The sequence below is a fragment of the Mastacembelus armatus genome, chromosome 8, assembly GCF_900324485.2.
Source record: "Mastacembelus armatus chromosome 8, fMasArm1.2, whole genome shotgun sequence".
Lineage (NCBI taxonomy): Eukaryota > Metazoa > Chordata > Actinopteri > Synbranchiformes > Mastacembelidae > Mastacembelus > Mastacembelus armatus.
This window is the reverse complement of record NC_046640.1, coordinates 9,687,080-9,710,932: the sequence shown is the minus strand read 5'-3', so window position 1 is coordinate 9,710,932 and position 23,853 is coordinate 9,687,080. Positions and strand designations below refer to the sequence as shown.

General features: G+C 40.1%; 2 protein-coding genes across 2 annotated transcripts; one reads left to right on the top strand and one right to left on the bottom strand.

Moving 5' to 3' along the window:
* LOC113141033 (migration and invasion enhancer 1-like) lies at nt 1-1,744 on the bottom strand. Its single transcript, XM_026325213.1, has 4 exons — nt 1,605-1,744; nt 1,280-1,377; nt 1,052-1,128; nt 1-953 (listed from the first exon to the last, which is right to left on the bottom strand). Exons 1-4 carry the CDS (start codon nt 1,631-1,633, stop codon nt 870-872), a joined length of 288 nt encoding a protein of 95 aa, XP_026180998.1. The 5' UTR covers nt 1,634-1,744; the 3' UTR covers nt 1-869.
* Nucleotides 1,745-4,021: 2,277 nt separating this feature from the next.
* Nucleotides 4,022-10,086, top strand: LOC113141164 (GTPase IMAP family member 8). Its single transcript, XM_074933682.1, is given in 5 exon segments — nt 4,022-4,103; nt 4,744-5,423; nt 6,489-7,188; nt 7,331-7,969; nt 8,789-10,086. Coding segments are annotated over 5 exon segments (2,748 nt in total). The 5' UTR covers nt 4,022-4,078; the 3' UTR covers nt 9,493-10,086.
* Nucleotides 10,087-23,853: the final 13,767 nt, after the last annotated feature.

The window sequence follows — 23,853 nt, the reverse complement described above, 5'->3', positions numbered from 1 at the left end:
TTAAACAACCTTCCACCTTTATTTAAAGTCTACAGTTTGGACACCTGAGTAAACAATGCAAGATGATTTTTGGAAAATGAGCAGACATCTAGTTAGAGTGAGCTGACAAACCAGTGGGCGGTGGTTTTCAAAAACACCATTGATGATCGCTCTAGTACTTGACCAGTTTAATCTACGGATGAGCCTGACAGAGCTCGGCATGCAATTTACCACTACGACTAATCAATTAAAACAGACCTACTCCAATTTCATATGGATTAAGACAGAAGAATATTGTCAGCGTAAGCATTCATCCCACCATAGGTTTTATAACATTGCCTCACTTTCCACAACCTACAGTAAACAGTATCTTAAATAGTTAGAAAAAGGCTTCAGTAATCAATTATTCACCATGGAAGGCTACACAGGCAGAAAAACTCATGCTTAAAAAAAAAAAAAAGAAGTGCAAGTATCATGTATTGCATTGCATTCACTGAAAGTTGGTCTTTGCATCTAAGATGAATAAACAAAGAAAAACAACTAGGTAGTTATGAGAATGCCAGGAAATGAAGGTATAAAAATAAAACAGAGAGCTCCCTCCAACTCTAACTCCAACCTTTCTGCATCTTCTCCATGTCTCTGTTCTTATAAGGAGGGAATTCCAGGAAGATATTCATCATACCATGGCCATTTGTTTTAGGCCACAGTAATCATTAACAGCCTGGAGCACCACTATGAGAACAGAGAGAGGAGTCAGACAGCAGATGAGAGTTTGACGATCTGCTTTCGGGGGGAAGTAGCGATTGGTCAGAGTACATCTCTGCTGGGCATGGTACCATACTGACTGCTGCTGTTGCTGCTGATGTTGTTAAAGCAGATCGGAGAGGGGTTTACATGATGACGCAGGGTGCGCGGCTTTTGGTGATCTTATGCACAGGTTTCCCGTCGCATGCGCTCTGGACTGCGTTCATGATCTGTGTCCGGAAGCAAGAAAAGCATAAATCACAAATTGTTATGGCTGTGATTTAGATTTTGTGCTCAGTTTGCGTATTGAAGCCTGCACGTTACGTACATCATCCTCGTACGGGAAGCCACCAGTCTCGAGCTTGGAGAAGACCAGCTGCTCGTTGATTACGATCTCAAAGCTTCCTAACCCGCAAAACCCGAAACAAGATAACATCAGCACATCGCTTTGTCACATGAGTAATGTGTAGACCCACATGAAAACTAGATGACTAACTAACAATCAGGTCATGTAAAAAAATAAATAAATAAAACGTCTTTGCTCAGTTATATTTACCTGTTCTCCCCACGAAGCCGGATACATCCGCATCGGGAAACTCACCCTTGATAACTCGGGCTAGCTCCTGATAGCGGGGTGCGTAACCTCATCCGCCGCTAGAGGGGAAAATACACGTTTTATTTTAAACGAAAAGCAAAACAGACCGAGGTTGTAAACATTAGCCTTGGTGCTAACTGTGCTGAGAGTCACTTCAAGTTAGTTTAGCTCGGAGCTAATGCTGCTAATCTACAACAATCACCGTTTTACACTGAACCCGCGTCTAAGGCGCAGAAGCAGGTGAGCTGAGGAATAAAAAGTAAAAACATATAAAAGCCATATTCACCAATATTCGACTTTAATTTTCACCCCCATAGTGGCTCTTCCTCTGCCGATGTCACCGCCTCAAAGCTCAGTTTGCTCTGCTGCTTCTGCTGCTCGTTTAAAGCGGAAGCAAAGAAGCAAAGGAGCAGGGCGGAGTTGAACCTTATCGACACCCGTCGGCGGAAATTAGTCACATCTAAAGTAAAATAAGTGTGGCATAGTGTTTTACGGTAAACATGCGTGCACACACAACTATGCATCCACATAAAGCCCTGTGCAAAGGGTTTAGGCACTTCAGACATTAAGATGTTTAGTTTCCATCAACAGGGGTCTGATCTGTGCCAGGTTCATTAGCAGCGAACATACAGGTAGAGTAATAAAATATTTTCAGAGACAAAAAGAGGTCCTGCAAAAAATGGTATGATCTTATTTACCCAAACACATTAGAATTCACTTATATTGCATTTATATTTTGACTTTGGTATTTCAAAGAATAGTGGCCATAAATATATTATTTTGAAAGGCATCACAGGAAGCCTTTAATGTCTCATTCTAACTAAACACAGTCACAACTGATAGGATTAATTTACAGGTCACAGGCCTCTAAAGGTGGGAGGTGCTTTAATTACCTAAAGGTATCAGTAGTACATGGTGAAGCTACTCTTACAAGTAAAAGCAAAATCCACTTAAAGTATCAATAAAAGTACTGTTAGTACTAAAGCAGAATTCTTTCTGTCAGTTATATTGTGTTTTATTTGATTGGAATATTGTTTGTTTTGTTTTTGTTATCCACTCTCATCATGGCGGAATTACCTGCAGGTAAACATGGGAAACTGCATTCCAACTGATTTGCATAATTTCAGTTCCGATTTGTAAGTACATTTGCATGTGGGTCTATTGTGACCCTGTTTGTGAAGAGGAGCCTGTGTCAAAACGTGCTTCTAAGGCTATTAGGTACGGTGGCCGACAAGGGCCAAAACACCTGCAAGAGAGAAACACTGCAACAACGAAAACACCTGCTAAAGAGAAAACACAAGGAAGTGCGCCAGGCCGATAGGGGGACCCCGAACTGAGTTGGCTGATGAACAAAGTTTGGCTAACTTATACAGAGGCGACATAAAAAAGGTACATTTTCCATTTATTTCTTTTTAAACACTTGACCGTCAACTTTTACAACATTATAAAAGTACAGAATTATAAAAGATGACGGCTAAGTGTTTAAAAAATAATAAATGGAAAACGTACCTTCAGATGTTCCACCCTCAGTTCAGGGTCCCCCTATTAGCCTGGTTCACTTCTGGTGTGTTTTCTTTCTTGCAGGTGTTTTCATTGTTGCAGCGTTTCTCTTTTGCAAGTGTTTTGGCCGTTGCAGCGCGTTTGCTCTTGAAGGCCACCGTAATTAGTATTTTTATTTACATCATATTTGCATGGTGCTAATCCCTAAACAAATAAGTTCTTTTAAAATCAGATTACCAAAATGACAAACAAAACTTAAAGCCTGGTTATTTTACTTTACTGCCAGAGTACTGGTTGATTTCTTGTCTCTCAGCCAATAATGAAGATGCCTGTTATTTGTCCTAATGGGGATTTAGAGGTGACAGGATAAAATACACTGTGCACATATATCAGCAGGTCAGGGGAGAGGGTTCAGTAAAAACTTCCCCTGAGATCCCAGAGTTTAACAGAAGCATGTATCTAGCAAAATATTATGGAATATCATCAGATACAGAGCTTTTTACCAAAGCCTATAATTTTGTGTCTGGAGTGCTTTAGCTCAATCTGGTGAACAGAGGATTCTACCATACTGAAACAATTACACAAAATCTTTAGAAAATGAATTATAACTTCATTAGACTTCACCCCAGGGATGAGATTCATCTGTTTATTCTAAGACTAGTAGTGAATAAAACATATCCTCGCCATCAAATTTAAAAACAATGCAGATTTTATGCAAAAAGTATTGGACTGAGTCAATTTAAGACAAAATAAGACAATGCTTGGCTCAGCCCATCACATAAAAGGCTATTGCATTACTGTAGATGTCAAAATTGTTGATGAAATGCCTATGATATTAAGATAATTTGGATTCATTGAGGACTGGCTCCTGATTTTATTGAATGCATGTACATAGATACTAAAAAACTCAATGATCCTTTTTAGTTTTTCTCATATTTACTTGGATTATTTTCTTTTGTACTTATTTATTTCCAAATTCACATTCTCATGTTGGAAATTCACTTGATAATTAAAAGTCACTCAGTGTTAGAAAACATACAACATGAACTCTACTGCCTAGTTGGGTTTGGTAAATGATAAATGCTGCAGACACACCGTGTTTTACTTCACAGTGGATTGTCAACCTGCTCCTCCGAGGTGTGGTTATTCATTGCAACCTTCAAACTCATAAAAGTATAAAACACTCACTTCTGATATTGCTCTTTCAACAGTGAGCACGGTTTCGATGTCTCTCAGCTTGTAGATGGTACAGAATGGGATATGGCAACCAGTGATCTATCAGCGTGTAAGCTTCAATTTCTGATATCCTCTAATAACTTTATTATATCCATGATTCTGCTTTTATGTAATTATTAAAATTTTTTTTAAAGTGTGATATGGTTTAGATTTTAAAAAAAGATACAATTTATCTTAATTATCAGACAAAAGAATCATATCTGTGCACATTTTTGTGTAATATATATTTTAGGGAGGCAACTAATAATGATCAGTATATGTCAATTACAGTGCTACTTTATTTTTCAATTCTTTGATTAATTCATGTCACGAAGTAGTAATAAATATCCATAATCATTTCTCAGAGACAGAGCTGACAAATTTGAATTGCAGGATTACAGCCCAAAATTACTTAGCTCTTACCAGTACTTATTACTCTAGAACTCATTACTGTAAAAGAAAATCAGCAAACATTCACACAGTGGGAGCTGGTACCAGTAAATATTTTTTGTTGTAGCTTAAGTTTTGTTATTGATAACCCAGCACATTTTTAGTGATAAGACAGACATATAATTACACATAAATTTGTGCTTTTATTTTCAAAGCCCTTTAATTTACTACTATAAAAGAAATTAAATCAGAAAATATAAACCCTTTTAACCCTTGTTTCCCTCTTTTCTTTCTGTGTGATTACTTCTTTTTTATATTAGGTGATGGCTGGTGTATGCCACACTTAATGATCATCCTGCTTGGTGGCAGAAACTCTGGAAAAAGCTCTGTGGGAAACTTACTCTTGGGCAAGGAGGAGTTTGTCGTCAAAGAAAGGACATCCTGCACCCGGAGGCTGGGATTGGTGGCAGGACAGTGGCTCACAGTGGTGGACACTCCTGGCTGGTGGTGCGACTTCAGCGCTCAGGAGACAACTCAGCTGGTGAAGAGGGAAATCTTGAGCAGCGTCTCTCACTGCTCACCAGGCCCACACGTATTTCTGATCGCAATCAAGGCGAGCTCAGCCTTTTCAGAGAAGCGTCGGCGGGCTGTAGAGGAGCATGTGGGCTTGCTGGGTGAAAGGGTGTGGAGTCACTGCATGGTTGTCCTCACCTCAGCTGATAGGTGTGATCACACAGTGGCAGAAGAGCAAAATGGTGGACAGGCCTTGCGCTGGCTCACTGAACGGTGTAGTCAGAGGTGTCACAGTATTAACTTGAGTGAAGATACTGGTGTTACAGAGTTACTGGAGAATATACGGAAACTTGTCAAAGAAAATGGAAAAAGAGTGTTTGAAATGCAGGAAAATATTTTACAGGTGATTGCACAGGAGAGAAGAGTGGAGGAGAGAGTTCAGAAGAGGTTAAGGAGAATAAAAACACAGATCTGTCATGCAAGGTGAGTCAGTGGTAATTTTTCAATTCATTAAACATCATTTTGCAATTAAAGAGAATATATTGCTTTGGTAAACAATCAGTTTTTTCTACTGAGGCTCTACTGAGGGGTATTATAGCTTAGATTTTTAGTTTACAAAGTTTAAGTGTCAGGTGTTATATTCCAGTTTTTACATTTATTCCATCTCAGTTTTATCAGACATAAGTGTTTCTGGCAGCAGGACTGTGTAATTGTGATTTAGTCAAATAAACTACAGTTTATTGTAATGAAGGAACAGATCATCCAGTGTTATTATTTTTTGCCAACAGTGGAGCTCTATGGCACACACGAATAACATACCAGGCTTTGGATACTTTCAGTATATTGTTGGTTTTAGTCTTTTCATGGGGTTTGTTGACAATAATTAAAATATAGAATATTACCAGACTGATTCTTTAAAACCACTTATGAAATGTGATGAACATATTAGTAACATAATGTATGTTTCAACAATATTTAAATTTGCATATTTCAATGTTTGACAGGACTTAACTATACAAAACAACAAATCAATTAAATGTTGTAAAGTCTAAAAAAATAATTTTTCAAGCAAATTTGATATGTATATTTGTTTTCTTACTCAGTGTTAGATGAAAAGTTTGATACTATTCTCATCATCATGGCTGTAGAGTTTATATGAAGCCTCAGCTGATAGGCAGTTAGCTTAGCTTAGCATAAAGAGACTAGGAATGGAGAAACAGCGAGCCTGGCTCTGTGATAACAAACTGTTTTTTCTTTAGTGCGAGGTTGTGAGACAACTACTGGAGACTCCAGTATGTCTCTGCACATGGTCAAAAATAGTCTTGCACTCATAAACTCAGTTCCACACTTGTTTCAGTTTGAGAGAACCATCTAGTTGTTTCCCCCTGTTCCCAGTCTTTATGCTGAGCTGAGGTTGCAGGCTGCTGCTGGTCGGTTCGTACTGAAAGAACAGATATGCTTCTTGTATGGATGTTTGAAGAAAAACTACATTGCTGAAGAATTTTTCTCTTTGCTTTGTACTTCCACTTGTGTTCAATCAGAAAAGCTGCAGCCCATTACCACTATGAGGATTGTGTTGGTGGGAGCAAAGGGCTCAGGGAAGACATCGGCAATCAACACAATCTTGAGTCGAGAGATGAACCAGCCACTCACGAGAACAGCACAGTGCCAGGTTAGTAAAGGAGTGGTGTTTGAGAGGGAGGTGACTGTAGTGGACACACCAGGCTGGTGGATGAACTACTTCTGCAATGAGAGCTCCGTGTTTGACCGGAGGGAGATGGTATTTAGCTTGTCCCTCTGTCCCCCTGGGCCTCATGTCTTCCTGCTGGTGATCCGTGCGGACAGAGCCTTCAATGAGACTTACAGGAGAGCAGCACAGGAACATCTCCAGCTGATCAGCGACCACATCTGGAATCGTGTGATTGTGTTGTTCAGTTTCGGGGACTGGCTGGGAGGCACCACCACTGAGCACTATATCGAGGGTGAGGGAGAGCCTCTGCAGTGGCTTGTTGAAAGGTGTGGCAACAGGTACCACGTTCTGAACAATAAAACTAAAGGAGATGGATTTCAAGTCAGAGAGTTGATTGAGAAGATTGAAGTAATGTTGGCTGGTTGCAACAGTGGCTGGCAATATGAAATTGAAAAGGAAGTGATGAAACAGCTGGAGAGGAAGATGAGAAAAGAGAAAGAGAGAGCCAAAGAGAGACGGATAAAGAGAGAGAAACAAAGGCAGATGGCGAGGTCTCAGCTGGGTGAGTTAGATAAGTCTAAAAATGATTAAGAATGCAGCTGCTTGTTTTGCTAATATAACAAAAATTAACTTAGCTGTTGTTTTTTTTTAATCATTTTTGGATCCCGTGTTTCTAACAGATTTGATTATCTCCTTTCTAACAGAGAAGCTCAATCCTCTGCCAGAGATGAGAATAATGCTTGTTGGTGGCAAGAAAACAGGCAAAAGCTCATGTGGAAACACCATCCTAGGCAGACAGTGCTTCAACACAGACACCCAAACCACTTCCTGCACTGAAACACAAGGTAAAATCAGCAGCAAGACCGTTACTGTACTGGATACACCAGGCTGCTTCTCTGTGACCTCTGACCTCCTGATGCCAACCAATGTAGTCCTCCTGGTTGTCAACGTGAGCTCTTCATTCAGAGACAGCCACTGGGAAGGCATAGAGGAACAGCTGGAGGCAGGAGGAGGACAGCTGTGGAGCAAAGCTGTCGTCCTGTTCAGCCATGGTGATTGGCTGGGAAACACGAGCATCGAGCAGCGCATTGAGAGTGAAGGAGAGCTGCTGCAGAGGCTCGTGGAGAAGTGTGGACACAGATATCATGTCCTGGACAATAAACACTGGGGGGATGGAGCTCAGGTTACTGAGCTATTGGAACTGGTGGAGGAGATGCTGGTTGAGGAGAGGCTGGCCGTCCTCCACAGGGGTGATCACTTATGTAAAAGGATTTCTTCAGCACGAGAACAGCAGCAGGACTTCAAGGAGCTTGTGAACTGCAGACATCAGCTGTCACATGACTGTAAGTCAACCTCAATCAAATGTTTCTTTCCCCAACAATTGTTCTAATGCAGACATCTTTTTGAGCTGTGTCATATATTACTGGATAACCATACTTCCTGATGGGGATGAGAATGATTAGCTAGTGCCCAAAGTCTCACTTTACTGCTCACTCTTGAAAAAAAAAAAAAAAAAAAGCTGTCTACAGTACATTGTATAGAGAGTGGTGAGTGATGAATGAGGAAGTGATTTCGAATACACCCCTGCTGCACACAGATGTCCACATAAGATTCGATTTTTCCTATTTCAGCTTGAAACACCAAAAACTAAAATCTGCTATAAAATGTTATACCAGCCAATATTTTCCAATCACACAAACAACTAACATATATTAAATAATTTCTGGCATCTCTCCCTCAAATTTAATTTTGCATAGTTTTGCCAATGATATTTTACAGTAAAACAAATAAACGACGGTAGAGGTGGACAGTAGTAGATAGTACAGGTAAATGTGACAGTAAATAAATAAGAAAATACCTGTTATTAAAATACAACAAATACTAGAACAGATTTTAAAAACTGTCAAAAACACATAAAATGCAACATTTTGAATATTTACTAATATAATGGCATTTCTGTCTGCCTATACATCAGTAGAGTATTTACATAATTTATGATTTATTTGATCTAGTTAACAGTTAGGGTGTACATGATGAGGTAGCTGTAGACGAGAACTATGCTGAAAGAAATGTTAGGAAGGGTTACAGTTGTTAAATGCCAGGATGAAAATTGACCACATCATGACCACATAAAATCATTAACGTTTTTATTTCCTTTACAGTTATTGAATCAGCCACTTTCACTTCTTGTCCATCACTAAACTGCTCAGAGGGCCCAGATGATGCTACTCAGACAGTTGCACTACCAGCAGGAGGAGCAGGTGGACAGACAAGACTCACCTTCCTGGATGGCTTCATGTTCTGCTTAGCCTCTGTGCTCCATGGTAAAGGACCAAAGTGGCCTACAACAATTAATCTGCCCATCTGGTTCCCTAGAGATGATCCTCACACTAGTGTGAGATTGAGTGGTAAAAGTCAAGTGAATCTGTGCTCACCCAGACATCCCACAGTGCTTTTAACTTTACCTGAAAGACAGGATGGGAGGATTGTGGAGGAAAATACCAATCTGCATTGCAGGAAACTCATTGAGTCTGGAGATCTGCAGGGGCTGATTGACAAGTGGGGTAACAGCAGCCTGGAGGAACTGGAAGCCTTCATAGATTCATACTTTGGGATGGTGTGGGAACAAACCACGGGGTCATTTCAGATGGCTGAATCCAACTGTTTCACCACAGACCGGTGCACTGTTGGAAAGGCTGGAGACGAGGAAGTGATCTCATCTATTGACAAGAAACTCTCAAAGCTGGAGCTCCTTGAGGGGATCAGATCAGATCTGGCAGAGCTGAGGGACGGTCTGGAGCACAGCTGGAAGGCCATACGAGAACTCAGAGACAAAAGTAAACAGGATCCTAATAATACATGTTAATACATGTTAATACAGCAAGATCAAGAATCAAAGCTAGATTATGTTATTATATGTCCTGTCAAAATGAATTAATATGTATTTTTGATTATGTGAAGAAGTAAGATCAGCTCTTATCAGCTCATCAGCTCTTAGACTGACTGGGCTGCAGTTATGTGTTGTTATATTTCTCCACAAGGGGGAGCCCTTGTATAAGAACAGGTCATGTATATTTTCATATCCATGCGTCTACTGATCCAGCAGACTACATTTATTTTTCTTATAAATCTTGATATAATTAAACAGATTGCTTTTGATGGTTTACTCACCACATAGCACTAAAAATGGAAACTGACTTTACATGTTCTCTTCTTCCCAATCTGCTCAATGAGGCTACGTAAACATGACACCCATGTATGAAAAATCTTTGGTTGTTTTATACTTTTCAGCTGAGACTTCTTTAGTTAAGCTTTTAGCCAATTCTCAGCTTTAAGGACATACTTTTGTGGTGGTCTTGTTTTCAATTATATGGAAAAGTTCTTTCTGATATTTTGTTCATCTCATTTTCATATGTGGAGAAGCAGAGATATTAGAAACACACGTCGTCCTAATGGAATCCAGCAGAACAACATCCTTGGCACAGTTTTAACAGCAATTAAAAGGAAATTATATGAACAGATATATATATATATATATATATATATATATATATATATATATATATACATACACACACAGTGGGGCCTGGCTCACAGTTGACATACCAGTCCATCCCAAAGGTGATAGATGGGGGTGAGGTCATAGTTCTTCTTCTATAGAAAGCTGGAAAAACAGTTTCTTTATCTGCATGAAAAACAAACAAGAAGCAAAAAAAAAGGAAATAAAAGAAAGTAAAGCAAGATAGAGATAGAAAGTAAGAAGAATAAAACAGTATATAACAATGTATGGAAGAAATATGAATATTTGTTTCTCTGATAACTCACATTTTCTGCAGCATGTGGACTCTCCCTGTCCACACGTCTTTCTTCGACTTCACAGCCAAACACTCTCACCTCCAGGAAACTGACAATTATTAAGAACAAGAAATCGATTCAGCATCCCATTTTCTTTGTAGAGAAAACAGACAATCTGTGCCACTTCCATTGAAAGTCTACCCCTACTGCAGCAGCATAGAGAGGGTAACAGGTTGGGGACAGAGTAAACGCTGTGAAAGACGTTTGCTGTCAAAGCTGTTTTCTTAATCCCCCTAATGAAAATGTATGTTTGCATCAGGAGGCAGGTGGCAAGAGTTTGATGTAGACTTGATCATACTTTCCGTTCTGGATGTGTGTGTATAGGAAACAGTGCAATATCTGCAATCTGATAGCATCAATTTTCTATTTTCTACTCATGTCTGATTCATTCCTCACAAGCAGGACCATTGTATTTCCATCCCTTTTATTAAATCTGCATTAAGCAACTATGCACACCGGTGGCTCCGTGTGGCAGTGAGAAATAACCGCTTGAAAATTTTAAACCTCAATAACCAGATATAATGTAAAGGTGATGCCACAGAACTGAATAAAATGAGTCTGTATTGTGATGTTTTACTCTTTTGGAAAATGGAAAATATAGGACGTTAGCGATCGCTAAAATAAAAACAGACTACATATCAATGCAAAGTTCGACTTTTTAAGTCAAAGTCTTTGGCTTCTAAAGAGAAATTATTGCACCAGATTGTGGAAAACACACAGGTACCTTGTAGTTCATTTTCAACCATATTTCTCCTCTTATTCCTGCCTCTATTTGTTCATGACGATGTTTTAGTCTGACAACCAGTGTTCAGCTCAAAACCTCCCAAAATGTTGTGGTAACTGTGATAGAAGCTGAGAAAGATCTCAGCTGTTAAAGACATGTCTAGGCTGGACTTACTGAAGGCATAAAGGCAAAGGAATGATTTGTATATGATTTGTAATAGTTTATTTATCTCTGTCAGTCTTCATCTCTCTTTGGATTATACCTCTCTGAATATCATTACTCCTTCAATTCCCTCTCCCTGCTGTCTTATCATCTATCTTCCTCTGTTGTCAACATGTCATTCCTCCACGCTATTCTCCTGCCGCTCTCTTTCTCCAAAGCTCATTCTCTCTTTCCTATCTCTCCCCACGTCTTTTCTCTCTGCCATCTCATTCTCCCTGCAGTTCTTCATCCCCCGGTCTCCCCTCTTTCTCTCAAATCAAGTCGTGAGTGCTCAGCCCTCCCCTCTTGTTAAAGGAGTCTCCTGCAGCCCAGGAGGAAGCGCAGGAGAAATGGATCTCGCCCCCCTCCCCCCTCCTCTCTGTTGTCGAGGCTGTTTAGGAGACAATTCTGAGCCCACATCCATCTCCATTAGCAGGGCAGTGTAGCAACTGGCATGACCCCCTCCAACCCACCGGCCTGTATCACGTTTCAATGCCTTCTAGTTTTCCAGGTGGAAAAAAGAAAGTCAGGAAGAGAAATGGGCAGAGGCTGAGAACAGGGATGGAGAAGGAGACGAGAGGAATGATTTAGATTTGGTGTAAAGAATCATCCAACCTCCACTTCCCTTCATGGTCTGATACAATGACCTCCCCCTGGGGGTGATGTCTGGGACACGGTACAGTGTCGACCAATGTACCTCTGCAGGAGGCCTGAACTTTTCTACGCGTTATAGCCCATAAAGAAAGTCTACATCATGACCCCAGAGTGATATAGATACAAGTACAGTACAGAAACAGCTGTGTCAGACCAGGCCATGGCTGCATCGCTGGGAAGTGTAGTTCTCATCGCCGAGGCTGAAACTTAATTTAGGTCAAAATTGTGATAAACAACACAGGAAGGTTTTGTTTATGCCAGAAGGGATGTGGGTACTGAGACCCTGCATTTAAGATATTTAGGCTCCGGTTGTGTCAATTTCACAGTAATACCAACAACAATTTCCATCTAGAGCTGTTTTTAGTGCAAATCTGTAAAATCTGGGTAAAATCTGTACTTGCTTTAAAAACAGCTCTTTAATAGGCACTTCATTAATTTAGCACTGCATTCTAACAACATTATGAGCCTCATGGTGAACCGTTAGAAAATGGATCAAAATCCCTCTTGGAATCAGAAATGTCATCTTTTTTAATCTATAGATTCTTTTTCCACAAGACCTGCTGCGTACATTACCCACGATGCAACTGCACCAACGCCAACAGTTAGCAATTAGCAGTTAATGTAGCCTCAAACCACTAGCCACAGTGAGTGAAGTGAGTAAAGATGTCTGGTGAACTCTCTTCCTCCTAAATCCACACCCTCAAATAAAAAGAAATATTTTTTAATTTTCAACGTATTAGTCCTCAGACCCAACCATTTAACATCACACGAGGCAGGTTGACAGGCTTCTAGAGCCACAAAACGTTTTATGAAACATTTGTTTCACATAAGCGATAGTACTCTGCAAGACCCATAAACATTTTGATATGTAACATCAATGGAGTTCCTGATTCATTGCGTCTTCGCCTTCTCTCTCGCCTTAGAGTGTGTGTTAAATTGGAACATTTGGACAGGTCATTGGTTCTGCTTTTTAATCATCAACTCAGAACAACCATATATGTAAAACATATGTGTTAAAAGTGGTGTCAGGACTGTAAAGCCTCAAAATATTTTGAATGTAAAAAGAAAATAAATGTTAAGTATGTGTGTGTAATTCTTGTCAAACTTTGGGTCAAAGGACTAATGACGCAAGATGTGTAACTTCTTCTGTTTTATTTTCTTTGCCCTTTTTCAGAGTTTTACCTGAACAAAAGAAACCTAAAATTTTTCGCTTTAAAGCTTCACACCTTTTTGGGATTACTCCAGGAGGAGATGGGAAGCAGAACTGGGGAGAATGATGTCTGGGCTACCTTATCTTTAAGAGTGGATGAATGTGGATCAAGTCAAGTCTTCATGATTCAGGTCTAAATGTAAGAGCAGTCAAGTCCACAATAGGTCCTTATTTTTGTGACACAGGTTTGACTGAAGTTCAAGTTTTCAGCTCTGGCACTAACAATATCAATCAAGGAAACACCAGGCATTAATGTACGAGCTTCTTGCTTAGTTAAGACTCCATTACAACATCACATTTAGCCTGTGGGAACAATTTCACTGGAATGGTTCAGGAATAGTCCAGGCTTCAAGTTTGGAGGTGATGGAGGAGTGTGTGTCAGAGGTAAATGAGGTACATTTGGCTTTGCTGCCACCTGGCTTGAACCAGAACAACTACCCACGCACAGGCACACACACACACAGAAACACACACACACACACACCCCTCTTCCATCTTCCCAAATCCAAGTCCGTCACTGCACCCCATCAGGATATGCCGGGTCAGGGAAAACCTCAAGGGCAAAGTTCAGGAAACAATTAAGGGAAATAACTGCACACCAGTGGACCAGATTCCAGCTTCACGTTGAATATGTGTCTGTTTTTTTGAAAGGTCTCACTCGTTAAATCATTAACCTCACGATGGGAGACCAGAAAAGAGGAAAAATCAACAGAATTGTATGTGAAAAATTCAGACGCCATCTGTTTCACAAGAGGCTATTACAACAGCTATTACGGAGGGGGATGAGAGAAGAGCCCCCTGTAAATCAGTGTGGGCTTACTGGGTTTGTGGTTTGACCCTGAAGCCGATTTCACCTTCAGCCACGCTCTCATGAAGAACTGTAGTATCTTTTGAAAGATAGAGACTATTTCTCATTAACATCCTAATAAAAGTTATTCTATATAATAGGATCCATGAATTTAGCCTAACATTAACATTAACATTGTATTTGGATGACTGACTTTAATTGCATGCAGCCACTGGTCGATTATGGTTGACTGGAGAAGCTCTGTGGCCTGAATGACAAACAACACAAAGAGATGTAAAGAGATTATTGGGATGCAGGCTGTGTAAAGGGTGCTATGTGATGGCACCTTGCTGAAAGATGAGAAAAAGGACAAAGTAGAACAGTAAAGAAAGTGAACTAATACACATTTGATGTTTAAAGCTGAAAAATAAAAGGACATACTAGCAGACACACACATGTACACACACTAAAAAGGTTTGCCTCTGCGTTGAGGATTTCCGGAACATTAATAGCCAGCCATGAACACCGGTTGAGTGAATGTGACCGGCCCACATAAGGTTACGGCTTTTGATCACTGCCAGTGAGGTGAAAAGCATGATGGGACAGAAATTTAACCCGACCTCACACCTAACAAACACATGCAGAGGCACAGAAATGCATCTATCAACCTAAAATGTTGTTTCACCTGGCAATAATCAGGACATAGAAATGCTGACATGCACACTTACTGTAGAATCACATGTGCAAAAGGTGATTAAGCATCTGAATTAAAGCCTTCAATTGCTAATATTCTTTAACAGTATTGATGTGTTTGTGAAAGTCCAGAGCTCAGGAAGCCCACGTTCTGGAAGTAAAGGATGCATGGAGGAAGGTAGAGGAAGAGGATCAGATTATCTATGCTACTAGTCAATACCATCCAACCAGCTAATTATATTACTCCTCTTTCTGTCAGCTATCAATACTCATCCTCGGTTCCTCACGGTCAAGCAGCTCACTTTTTTTTTTATTTTTTATCACAATCTCCTTTCTCCTTTTCTCTGCTCTTAACACCTCTTTTAATTTATTGTGATTTTTCTCCCGGGCTCTTTTTCATTTCTCTCGTTTCTACTTCCATATGATGTTTTCCTCCTTCCAGGTGCTCAAAAAGTCAAACAGCTTTTATGCCTTGACGATTCCAGGACGCTTATACAGGTCAAAGCAGGTTGAAAACAACAATGTCCTGCCACAGTCACAGACATTAAGCTCCTTTGATCCAAGGCAAGTGAAATGTAAATGTCTCTGCCTGCAGGGATATTATGCAGATGTTCTCTTGCTTCTATTTGTGCAAACTGCCAGAATATAATTGCAACTCTCAAATCTGAATATGTTTGAATCACAACTCGTGCATCATAACAATAGCTTTAATGATTGACGCCAAGGAGACAGCACATTTATCTACTGAGCTCTTGAAGAGCAAGGGATAATTTCTTGACAGATAACAGGCTTTGACATCACGCAGCGCCATCAATATTACATCACCATCACCTCAAGTGAAGCATCATCCATTTGGCTGATTATAGTGGTTAGCTGAAGCGTCACCGTGAAGAGGACTGAGAAAAGCAGGTAAGAAAGAGGCTGAGAACTACATCTCAATTAGAGTGGATCATACATGTTTTTATCTCAGGCGGTGCTTCTCTTCTCTCCACAGATCTGTGTTATTACTTACAGGAAAAAATGAAACTCTCATTTTTATCTAGTTTCATTTTCAAGAGGAAAAAAGTCAATCATTCAAAATACCAGATAATAATATATGACAATTTGATACGTAAAAGGAAAGAAAATAAACACAATCAAAAGTAAATACGTTAAAACAGAACGAACTTTAAGGAAAAATCAGCCCAATACAAATGAGAAAATTATTAATAGGTTTGATCTGCTCAAATTGACCCAATACATGCGAATAAAAACAAAAATTCTGTGGTGCCCAAACCACAGCAGGTTTTCTTTCTGGAACAGGCTCTGGGGGGAAACAAAACACACAGACCCTGATGTCTAATGTTTCCCCACTTTCTGACACCTCTTTTATTGGAGTCTCTGTTCTCTAACCTTAGAACATTACTCTAAATCCAGATTTTCTGCATGGTCAGACATCACTGCTGATTCTTTAAGTCTGAAGTCTCTGCCCAGTGAGATGTGGTTATTTCAGTTGTCCCCAGTGTTAGTTCATTTGTATCACGTATTCACCTGAATCAAATGCAATTTTTCAGGCACTGATATAATTGTCTGCACATTGATTTTTAGTCTTTCTACTTTCTAAAGCCGCAGAGAGAACATCTGGACGATATTCTCTTTTCCACATGTACCAAGAACATGATATGAAGTGATCTGTTAAGATGGACATGTTTTGCTGTGAGTGCACCACTTCTGTACGTGTTTCTGAGCATCACCTGTGTAAATACAACCTGTCTCCTGCATATTTCAGCTTCTGGCTTCCATGTACATCTGGGTCATCTTTTCTGAAGGGTCACGTGTTTTAACAGCCTTCTCCCTTCGTGCTGCTGCCTCCCCACACGGTGACAGCAGGGGATCTAGGAGGTGAAGATGCTGCGACCACCACCCATGTGGAGCAGGTAACAGGAAGAGCACAGAAGTCTCGGTTTTACGACTGTCCAGGAATGTAGCGATGCACAGTGCTCAGCGATATCATCCCCTGAACGTCTCTGTATGGTTTTGTCAGGACTGGTGTTTAGTGGCTGTGTGTGTTGGGTCACTGTAAACACACTGTGCCATCTCAGAAGCAACATGGCACCGACGTATATGCTTTACTGGACCTCTGTCTCAGGCTCTCTTAGAATCCACCCACATGAAACGATCAAGTACATGTGGCTCGGGTTCATAAACATCACTCTAATAGGGGTGCTTGTGCTGTAACTAACTGCAGAATAAATTATTGTCTACGGAAAATTAATTATTAGCTATTACAGTTATTATAGGGGCCAGTCACTCAATTGCTCTAACTCAGTGGTCTTACCTAAAGAACGGAACGTGCATATCTAACAGTATTTATTACCATTGATTAGAGTCTAAAACACTGTTTCTGAAGTTGTAACCTCATTGCACATCAGTTCTCTGGAGACACTTGAGCTCCCTAAAGCAAACAATACATTACACCTGCAGAAAATTGGATGCAAAATGTGCTTTTTGCTCCAAAGCACTCTTATTTTATGCGTAGATAAAATTATAACCTCTAGAGACCTGGCATGCACTTCTGTGGGAGCAAATAAACTTGTCACTCTGGCTTGTAGTTTTGTTCTGATTGGAAAAATAACTTGCAATAAAACATTTTAACAAAGATACACAGAGCTATATGTTTTAGATCATCAAAACCAGGTTTTTATTGAACTTGCCCAGAACTAAAACAACAATTTAACAGATTCAAGTATGAAAATGAGCCATGGTAATAACCCACGGTATAACAGTCACATATGCCATGGGCCAGGAGGTGTTTCATGCTTGTTAGTAGGAACGTATGACATAAGACAAGAAGACCCAGGGTGGCTCAGTGAGGCTGTTCTTATGTACATCAGTACTCTATAAACCCAACCAAGGCATATGTTGGATTTGGAAAATGAAAATATCTTTTATATACGACTAATATGAATTTGCCATGTTTACTTAAGTTAAATGGTTCATTATTGTTTTGGTATATTATTTGTTTAGACACACAGATTTCTATTTGTAAATTAAACACATGCCTTAGCTGAGTTTTTTGGGGGTATACTGTGAGAGAATTGCTAATATCATTATGCAAACAGGATTTAGAGGAACACAGTTAAAAAAGGGCGATCTAAAGGGCAATGTCCATAATACATAAAGATAACAAAAAACAGGCGGACACTAGACCGATACAGCAGAAACAACAAGACAGCCAATCTGGCAGGAAAAGAGTGAGTCTGGGCCAGTGTAAACACCGAGTGACTTAATGAGGGTGTAGGGGACAGATGAGCAGGTGGATGTGGCCAATTAGACCAGGAACAGTGAGCCAGACTGAGGTTACTGCAGGGCAGCTGGGAGTGACAAGATCAGAAAGCACAGGAGTGTGTGGATATGTTCACATTACTTGCTGTAGTGTCCTAAAGATGATATTTTTTCCTCCAAATGATGCAAATTAGATTTTTTTTGCAAGTGTGAACAAACAATATTGGATTTTTTCATGTCAGATCTGGGCCAGATCTGTATGGTCTTAGATCAGATTCATATATGATTTCTGATTATGGTGAGCATGGTCAGGACTATTCTTCTTCATTATTCAGTGCATTCCTTGGTACAGCAGCTTCACTGTCCCATTTATGTCTGCAACCACATGACACACAAAGGATGTGTGGTGTACATTTTGAGGGTACAGCTGTTTAAGCTTCTATTCTGAAGAGTCATTGAGTGTTTTCATATGGTCTGGAAGCAAGGAGCTGAGGGCATTGATCGCTTCTTTGTCTTCTGTAACTCTCTGCCATCTGTGATGAGTGGAAGTCCAGCAGTGGGATAAAAAATGGTGACGGAGGATCTGATGGGCCTTTAAAGGATCAGTGGTGTCCTCCTCAGTGGATGAAGTGGCTTTTCCTATGTGGCGCATGTTCCAGGAAGACCTTTGCCAACTCGGCATTAGATCTCATTTTTTTGACTTGTGTGATTACATCCTCAGCTGGTGTATTACAGTTCACCGGGTCACAGTTTCCTTTTAGGACAAACTGGGCCAGGTGGAATGGTTTGCACAGCATTTTTTGTCACTGAGAGTCACTGTCAGAATGACTCCTGCTGTGCTGATTGCACTTAATAACTGGCTGGTCTTTACAATAAAATCAGCAGAGAATGTTTCACTAATTTTTGCCAGGCTTGATCTTGCAATTCATTGAAAGTGAAGACAGCTTCATGACGTCCCACCTCATTTCAAACAATCAGCAAAGACGACTTTTTTATTGTGCTCTGGCAGAAGTGTCTGTATCTTGTTTCTCAGACAAACAGATTGTAGGACTGCCTCGTGGAAAAAGTGGCAGATTTGGGAAACTATTGGTTCTCTTTAGATTAGATTAAAATGTTGACTTTAGCATGTTCAGCTTAACATTTTAGCATGCTAACATTTACAAAGTAACAGCTGAGGTTCTGCAAAGGTTGATGGGATGCCATTGATTCTGTAGGTATCATAAACCATGCCCAATATAGAGCCCAGATGAAAGGTTAGGGAAAATCCAAGGTTTTCACTATTTATTCTCAGGGAAATATCAAATTTTATGGCAGTCAATCCAACAGCACCAGTCTCATGACAATGCTGAAGGAAAATACAGTCACCACCTTCAGTAGGATTTATCCTCTGGAGACCATGAATGTTTGTGCCGCAATTTCATGACACTGCATTTAATAGTTATAGATATTTCAGTCTGGACCAAAGTGGTAAACCAACCATTCCCAGAGCTATGGTGCTAGCATGGCTAGAAAAAGCAATCCATATATATATATAGTGCACTTCTACTGAGGCTGATTCAAAACTAATCATTACTTATTCACTGCAGAGTATTTTGTGGTCTGTTCTCAAAGGCAGTTAGTATGTGCTACTGCATAACACTGCAGCCTTTAACTCAAACTTAACCAGGAGCTATTTGGAGATTTTTGTTAATTTGCATTTAGCCCCTAATTTATTCCATATTAGTTTGTTGGAAATTACTCAGGTTTTTGTCTGGTGTATATTGTAAACTGCTGTGCTGTTCACTCTCCTTCAGCTTTCTGATGTCTGCCTCCAGCTTGTGAGCTGCTGGCTGCAGGTCAGCTGTCTTTCACAATGGAATGTACATTTGGAGAAGACATCTGAAAACAGTGCTTTCACCGTCAGAGCACGACAGATAAAGGGAAAATACATGAGGAAAAGTCTTGAATTTGGACTCTGCTTTGATTTTGTGCAGAGCTGTGTTTCCAATAAATTGCTCTTGAAATCCCACAAAAATCTGGTTTTGTAAAAACACACAGTAAACACAAATCACTGAAGCACATTACCCTGGGAAGGACAGCTTCGCTCACAAACGCACCGTCTTTACGAAAGCAGCAGAAGGATAAATTAGAGTTCATCCTCATCAGTGGATCCAAACACAGTGGAAGTCTTTAATCACTCACCCACTGTAATTAGCAGGGGAGTTAATTTATGCCAAGCTAATTCACTTAGCATTGCTCTGAGTGAAAAGAGCGAGTAAAAAAGATGTGTCATGTGTGATAGAACATTTAAAATCATCCCGCAATCTTTGTGCGAATGCTGGTGGAATTAATTTTTCTAAATATATTAGCAGGAAATGTTTTATTTATTGCAGAGAAGCCACTACCATCAACCTATTTGCCAAAAAATGACAACCAGTGATTGAGAAAGTCTTGGGTCAAAAACAAAGCAGGGATATTCAGTTGAGTATGCACAGCTGGAAATTACAGTATCTGTTTTACATAAATAAGCTATACATGATTTATGGGATGATTTCTGTAACAAAAGCTCTCTGGTTTCTGTAATAGTGCTGTGACAGGGCCAGTTAAATGACTCTGATGAGATCATCTTCTCAAAAATCCATTTTTATTCTTCTCTTTGAACCTGTGACACTTGAGCGTAATATTCAGGACAGGTACAATCTTTAAGAGTTAAAGTTAACCAAGGAGAAAGAAATCCCAGTCATGAATATGACAGCGTAAAGACTGCCAGGAGAAAAGTGTATGTTCCCCTACAGCTTTGGCTCTGCTCCAGCTTTCAGCATGCGCTTTTTTCTGGTTTATATTTGCAAACGATTTGAGGAAGGTGAATGCGTCTCCTCCACTGTTTTGAACGGGAACTATAATTCTTGTTTTTAGATGTGTAACCAGTCGCAGGTGATGTCCTATCCTTGGCTTGGCAGTCTGTTCAAAACATGTGGTGTCCACGCTCTCAACTTAATATGCTTCCCCCAGCACTTCTCTCAACACATGCTGGGCCATAACGTTATACTGTACCTATCCAACTCTTATTTCAGCCCCACTCTGTCACCTCAACAGCATTAAGATAAGAAATCACTGCTTTTATATAACATCATACCAGGGTCACGCTGTTTTTAACAGCAGCAGAAACCTGTTGTCTTCACTAGACCTATCTGTGTCTAAACAGGACAACATCTGGTTTTTATACACTGCATGCATTACAGAGAAGAAATCCTCCAGTTTGAACAAGGACCGTGTTCAAATACCTGACTTTCAACTTTAATTCGAGGTTGTTTCCACTTAAACCCGGAGAACAATCTGTGAATTGTGCTCATAAATTAGTGGGAATGTGCAGGGTGTCAGTGCCCACGCTGTTCATCCAACATGAACATCTTCAAAGAGCCTTAACGCTGAAAGTCATTACTTTGACCTCCATCCTTGTTTAAATTTTAAATCCAGGATGCTGTAGTGCGCATGAGTCTCTGCCTGAATAACCACAGACAGGTCAGGAGATACAGTCTACAGGCGCTTCAACAGCTGACTGTTTGTGAAAAACAAAATCCGACTATGTATCTGGCACTGGAGAGGTTGTGATGTATGTGTGATGGCTTTAACATTAATCTATAGTCATTAACATTACAATTGCTTACTTTTATCTTAACTAATTATTTTTTTGACAAAGAGTCTCACTGGGTCGGAGGGCAGTGCGATCGAGTTCATGAAGACTGTACTTTATTACTGACCTTGCAAACTGACATGGCGTTTCCTGTTACTGACCAATCATATGACTGGAAATATGATATGTCCAGAGAAAAACACATGTATCCTAAACCAAAAACGGTGTCGGCTCGTATCCATAACGCTGCTGACATTCACGTCACATTCAGAGGACGTGTTTCTATTTCTGGCTGTCCAATAGATACGTTTCCTGGTGTTGTCGTACATCTCTGTTACACACACTGTTAGAATCTGACAGTAAAAACAACACGGGTGATGTTATTAATTAGTAGGAGACTTATGACAGACTGATTAGAGCTTCAAAGCACACTGTGACCACTTGCATGCCTCAGACCATAGTTATTATGAAAAGTAAATACCTGGTTTAAAGGACTTGACATGTGAATACAATATGAGTGAAAGGTGTATTGATGGAGAAGGGTGCTGTCAGAATACAGGTTAGTCAGAGGTGCTGCAGGGGTTATCTCAAAGGAGAATGTAAGAAGTGGGAAAATTGATGTGTCCGAAGATCAATACTGGAGAGTATTCGGATCTGAACAGCGTAACTAAATCACCCTGTGTCGACTACTGCTGCTTCAGGGGTATCAGTCTCCATGTCCTCTGTGCCGAAGATCAGTGTGGAGAAGTAACAGGGTCAGGGGGATTATAGGAGGAGGAAAAATTTGAAGTAGGCCCATTTTTTTTTTTTTTTTTTTTGGTATCTATAGCTGCTTCATCGCCACACTGTCTTGGATCAATATCCATCAACACTGATTTTCCTTAAGTGTAAAGGCTAAGTACCCCAATGAGCACCAAACACAATTACAATGCTTAAACGAGCATTAGTGGTTTTGAAGTGGTCTCACCAAATTTAGCATCATCTTGACTAAAAAAAAAAGAAAAAAAAGAAAAAAGGAAATCTGTAATGCAGCAGGCAGGTTAATGGTTGCTTAATGGATTCATATGATTCAAACCTCAAAATATCCAGCAGGTTTCCAAAATGTACCTCAAACTATGCCCATCTGTTCAACAACAGTGCTGAAAAAATACTATACATGTGCGATAGTGTCTTCAATAAAAACACACAGAAAACCCCGAGATCATCACCTAAATCTGAGGATAAGCTGCTGCTGATCTGAGGTCTGCTGAGTCGCCCTCTTGTGGTGCATGTTTTACTTTGCTGTTCCATGTAATGTGAGTTGTATCAGGGAACTATGTTCGGGCTGCTTACTAATCAGCTAAGCAGCAGATTAAAACTATTTGTTTTTCCACAAACATAAAGTCCTAAAGTTCATTTGAATGTAGATTCCGTGCAGCTGGTTCATCAGATACGAGACATAGTGACACATAATAATAGAAACTCCTTAGATTTATTTAGTTATTTGTGCTTTGACCTAATTCCCAGGGCAGGTTTTGGTGCTGCGGGGCTTTGTGGTGGTCTTATTTTGGACTGCATATGAAAAGGTGTTTTTAATATTGTGCCTGCTCATTTACAAATGTGGAAAAGCAAATATATTAGAAACACACTTCAGGATAATGCAAACCAGCATAACAATGCCACAAACTGCAGTCGCACACAGCGTTAGTACAGTGTCATAAATAATAAAAAAATGAGAATATATGATGTATAGACACCCGCTTTATGGCCAAATATATGTGGACACCCAATACTACAACCACATGTCCCTATTCAACATCTCACTAGAGAATCATAGGCAGTAATCTGTGGCTGTAACAGCCTCTCAGACGGATTTCAGGCTTTTCTCCACATTTTGGATGCTGGCAGCAGCCATGAGAGCATTAGGGATGTTGGCCGCTGACGCTGAGTGATGAGATTTGGCTGGATGGGGTTGAGGTCACAGCTCTGAGCAGGTCAGTTAAGTTCACACATGGTGAGTAATGTCAGGTTCTTCCCAGACTACTGCCACTACGGTTTTTCATAAGACATAAAAGGCATTATGAAAAGAGCAAGACTGCAATATGAAAATGGATAGGCTATATAAATATTGAAGATTTTAAGAAATGAAAAGAAATAGTAGATAAACATGAGCTGCACATACTGCAGGTGTGTCTACATACTTTTGGCCTCATAGTACTACATAATACCGGAGAGACTGGCAGGAGG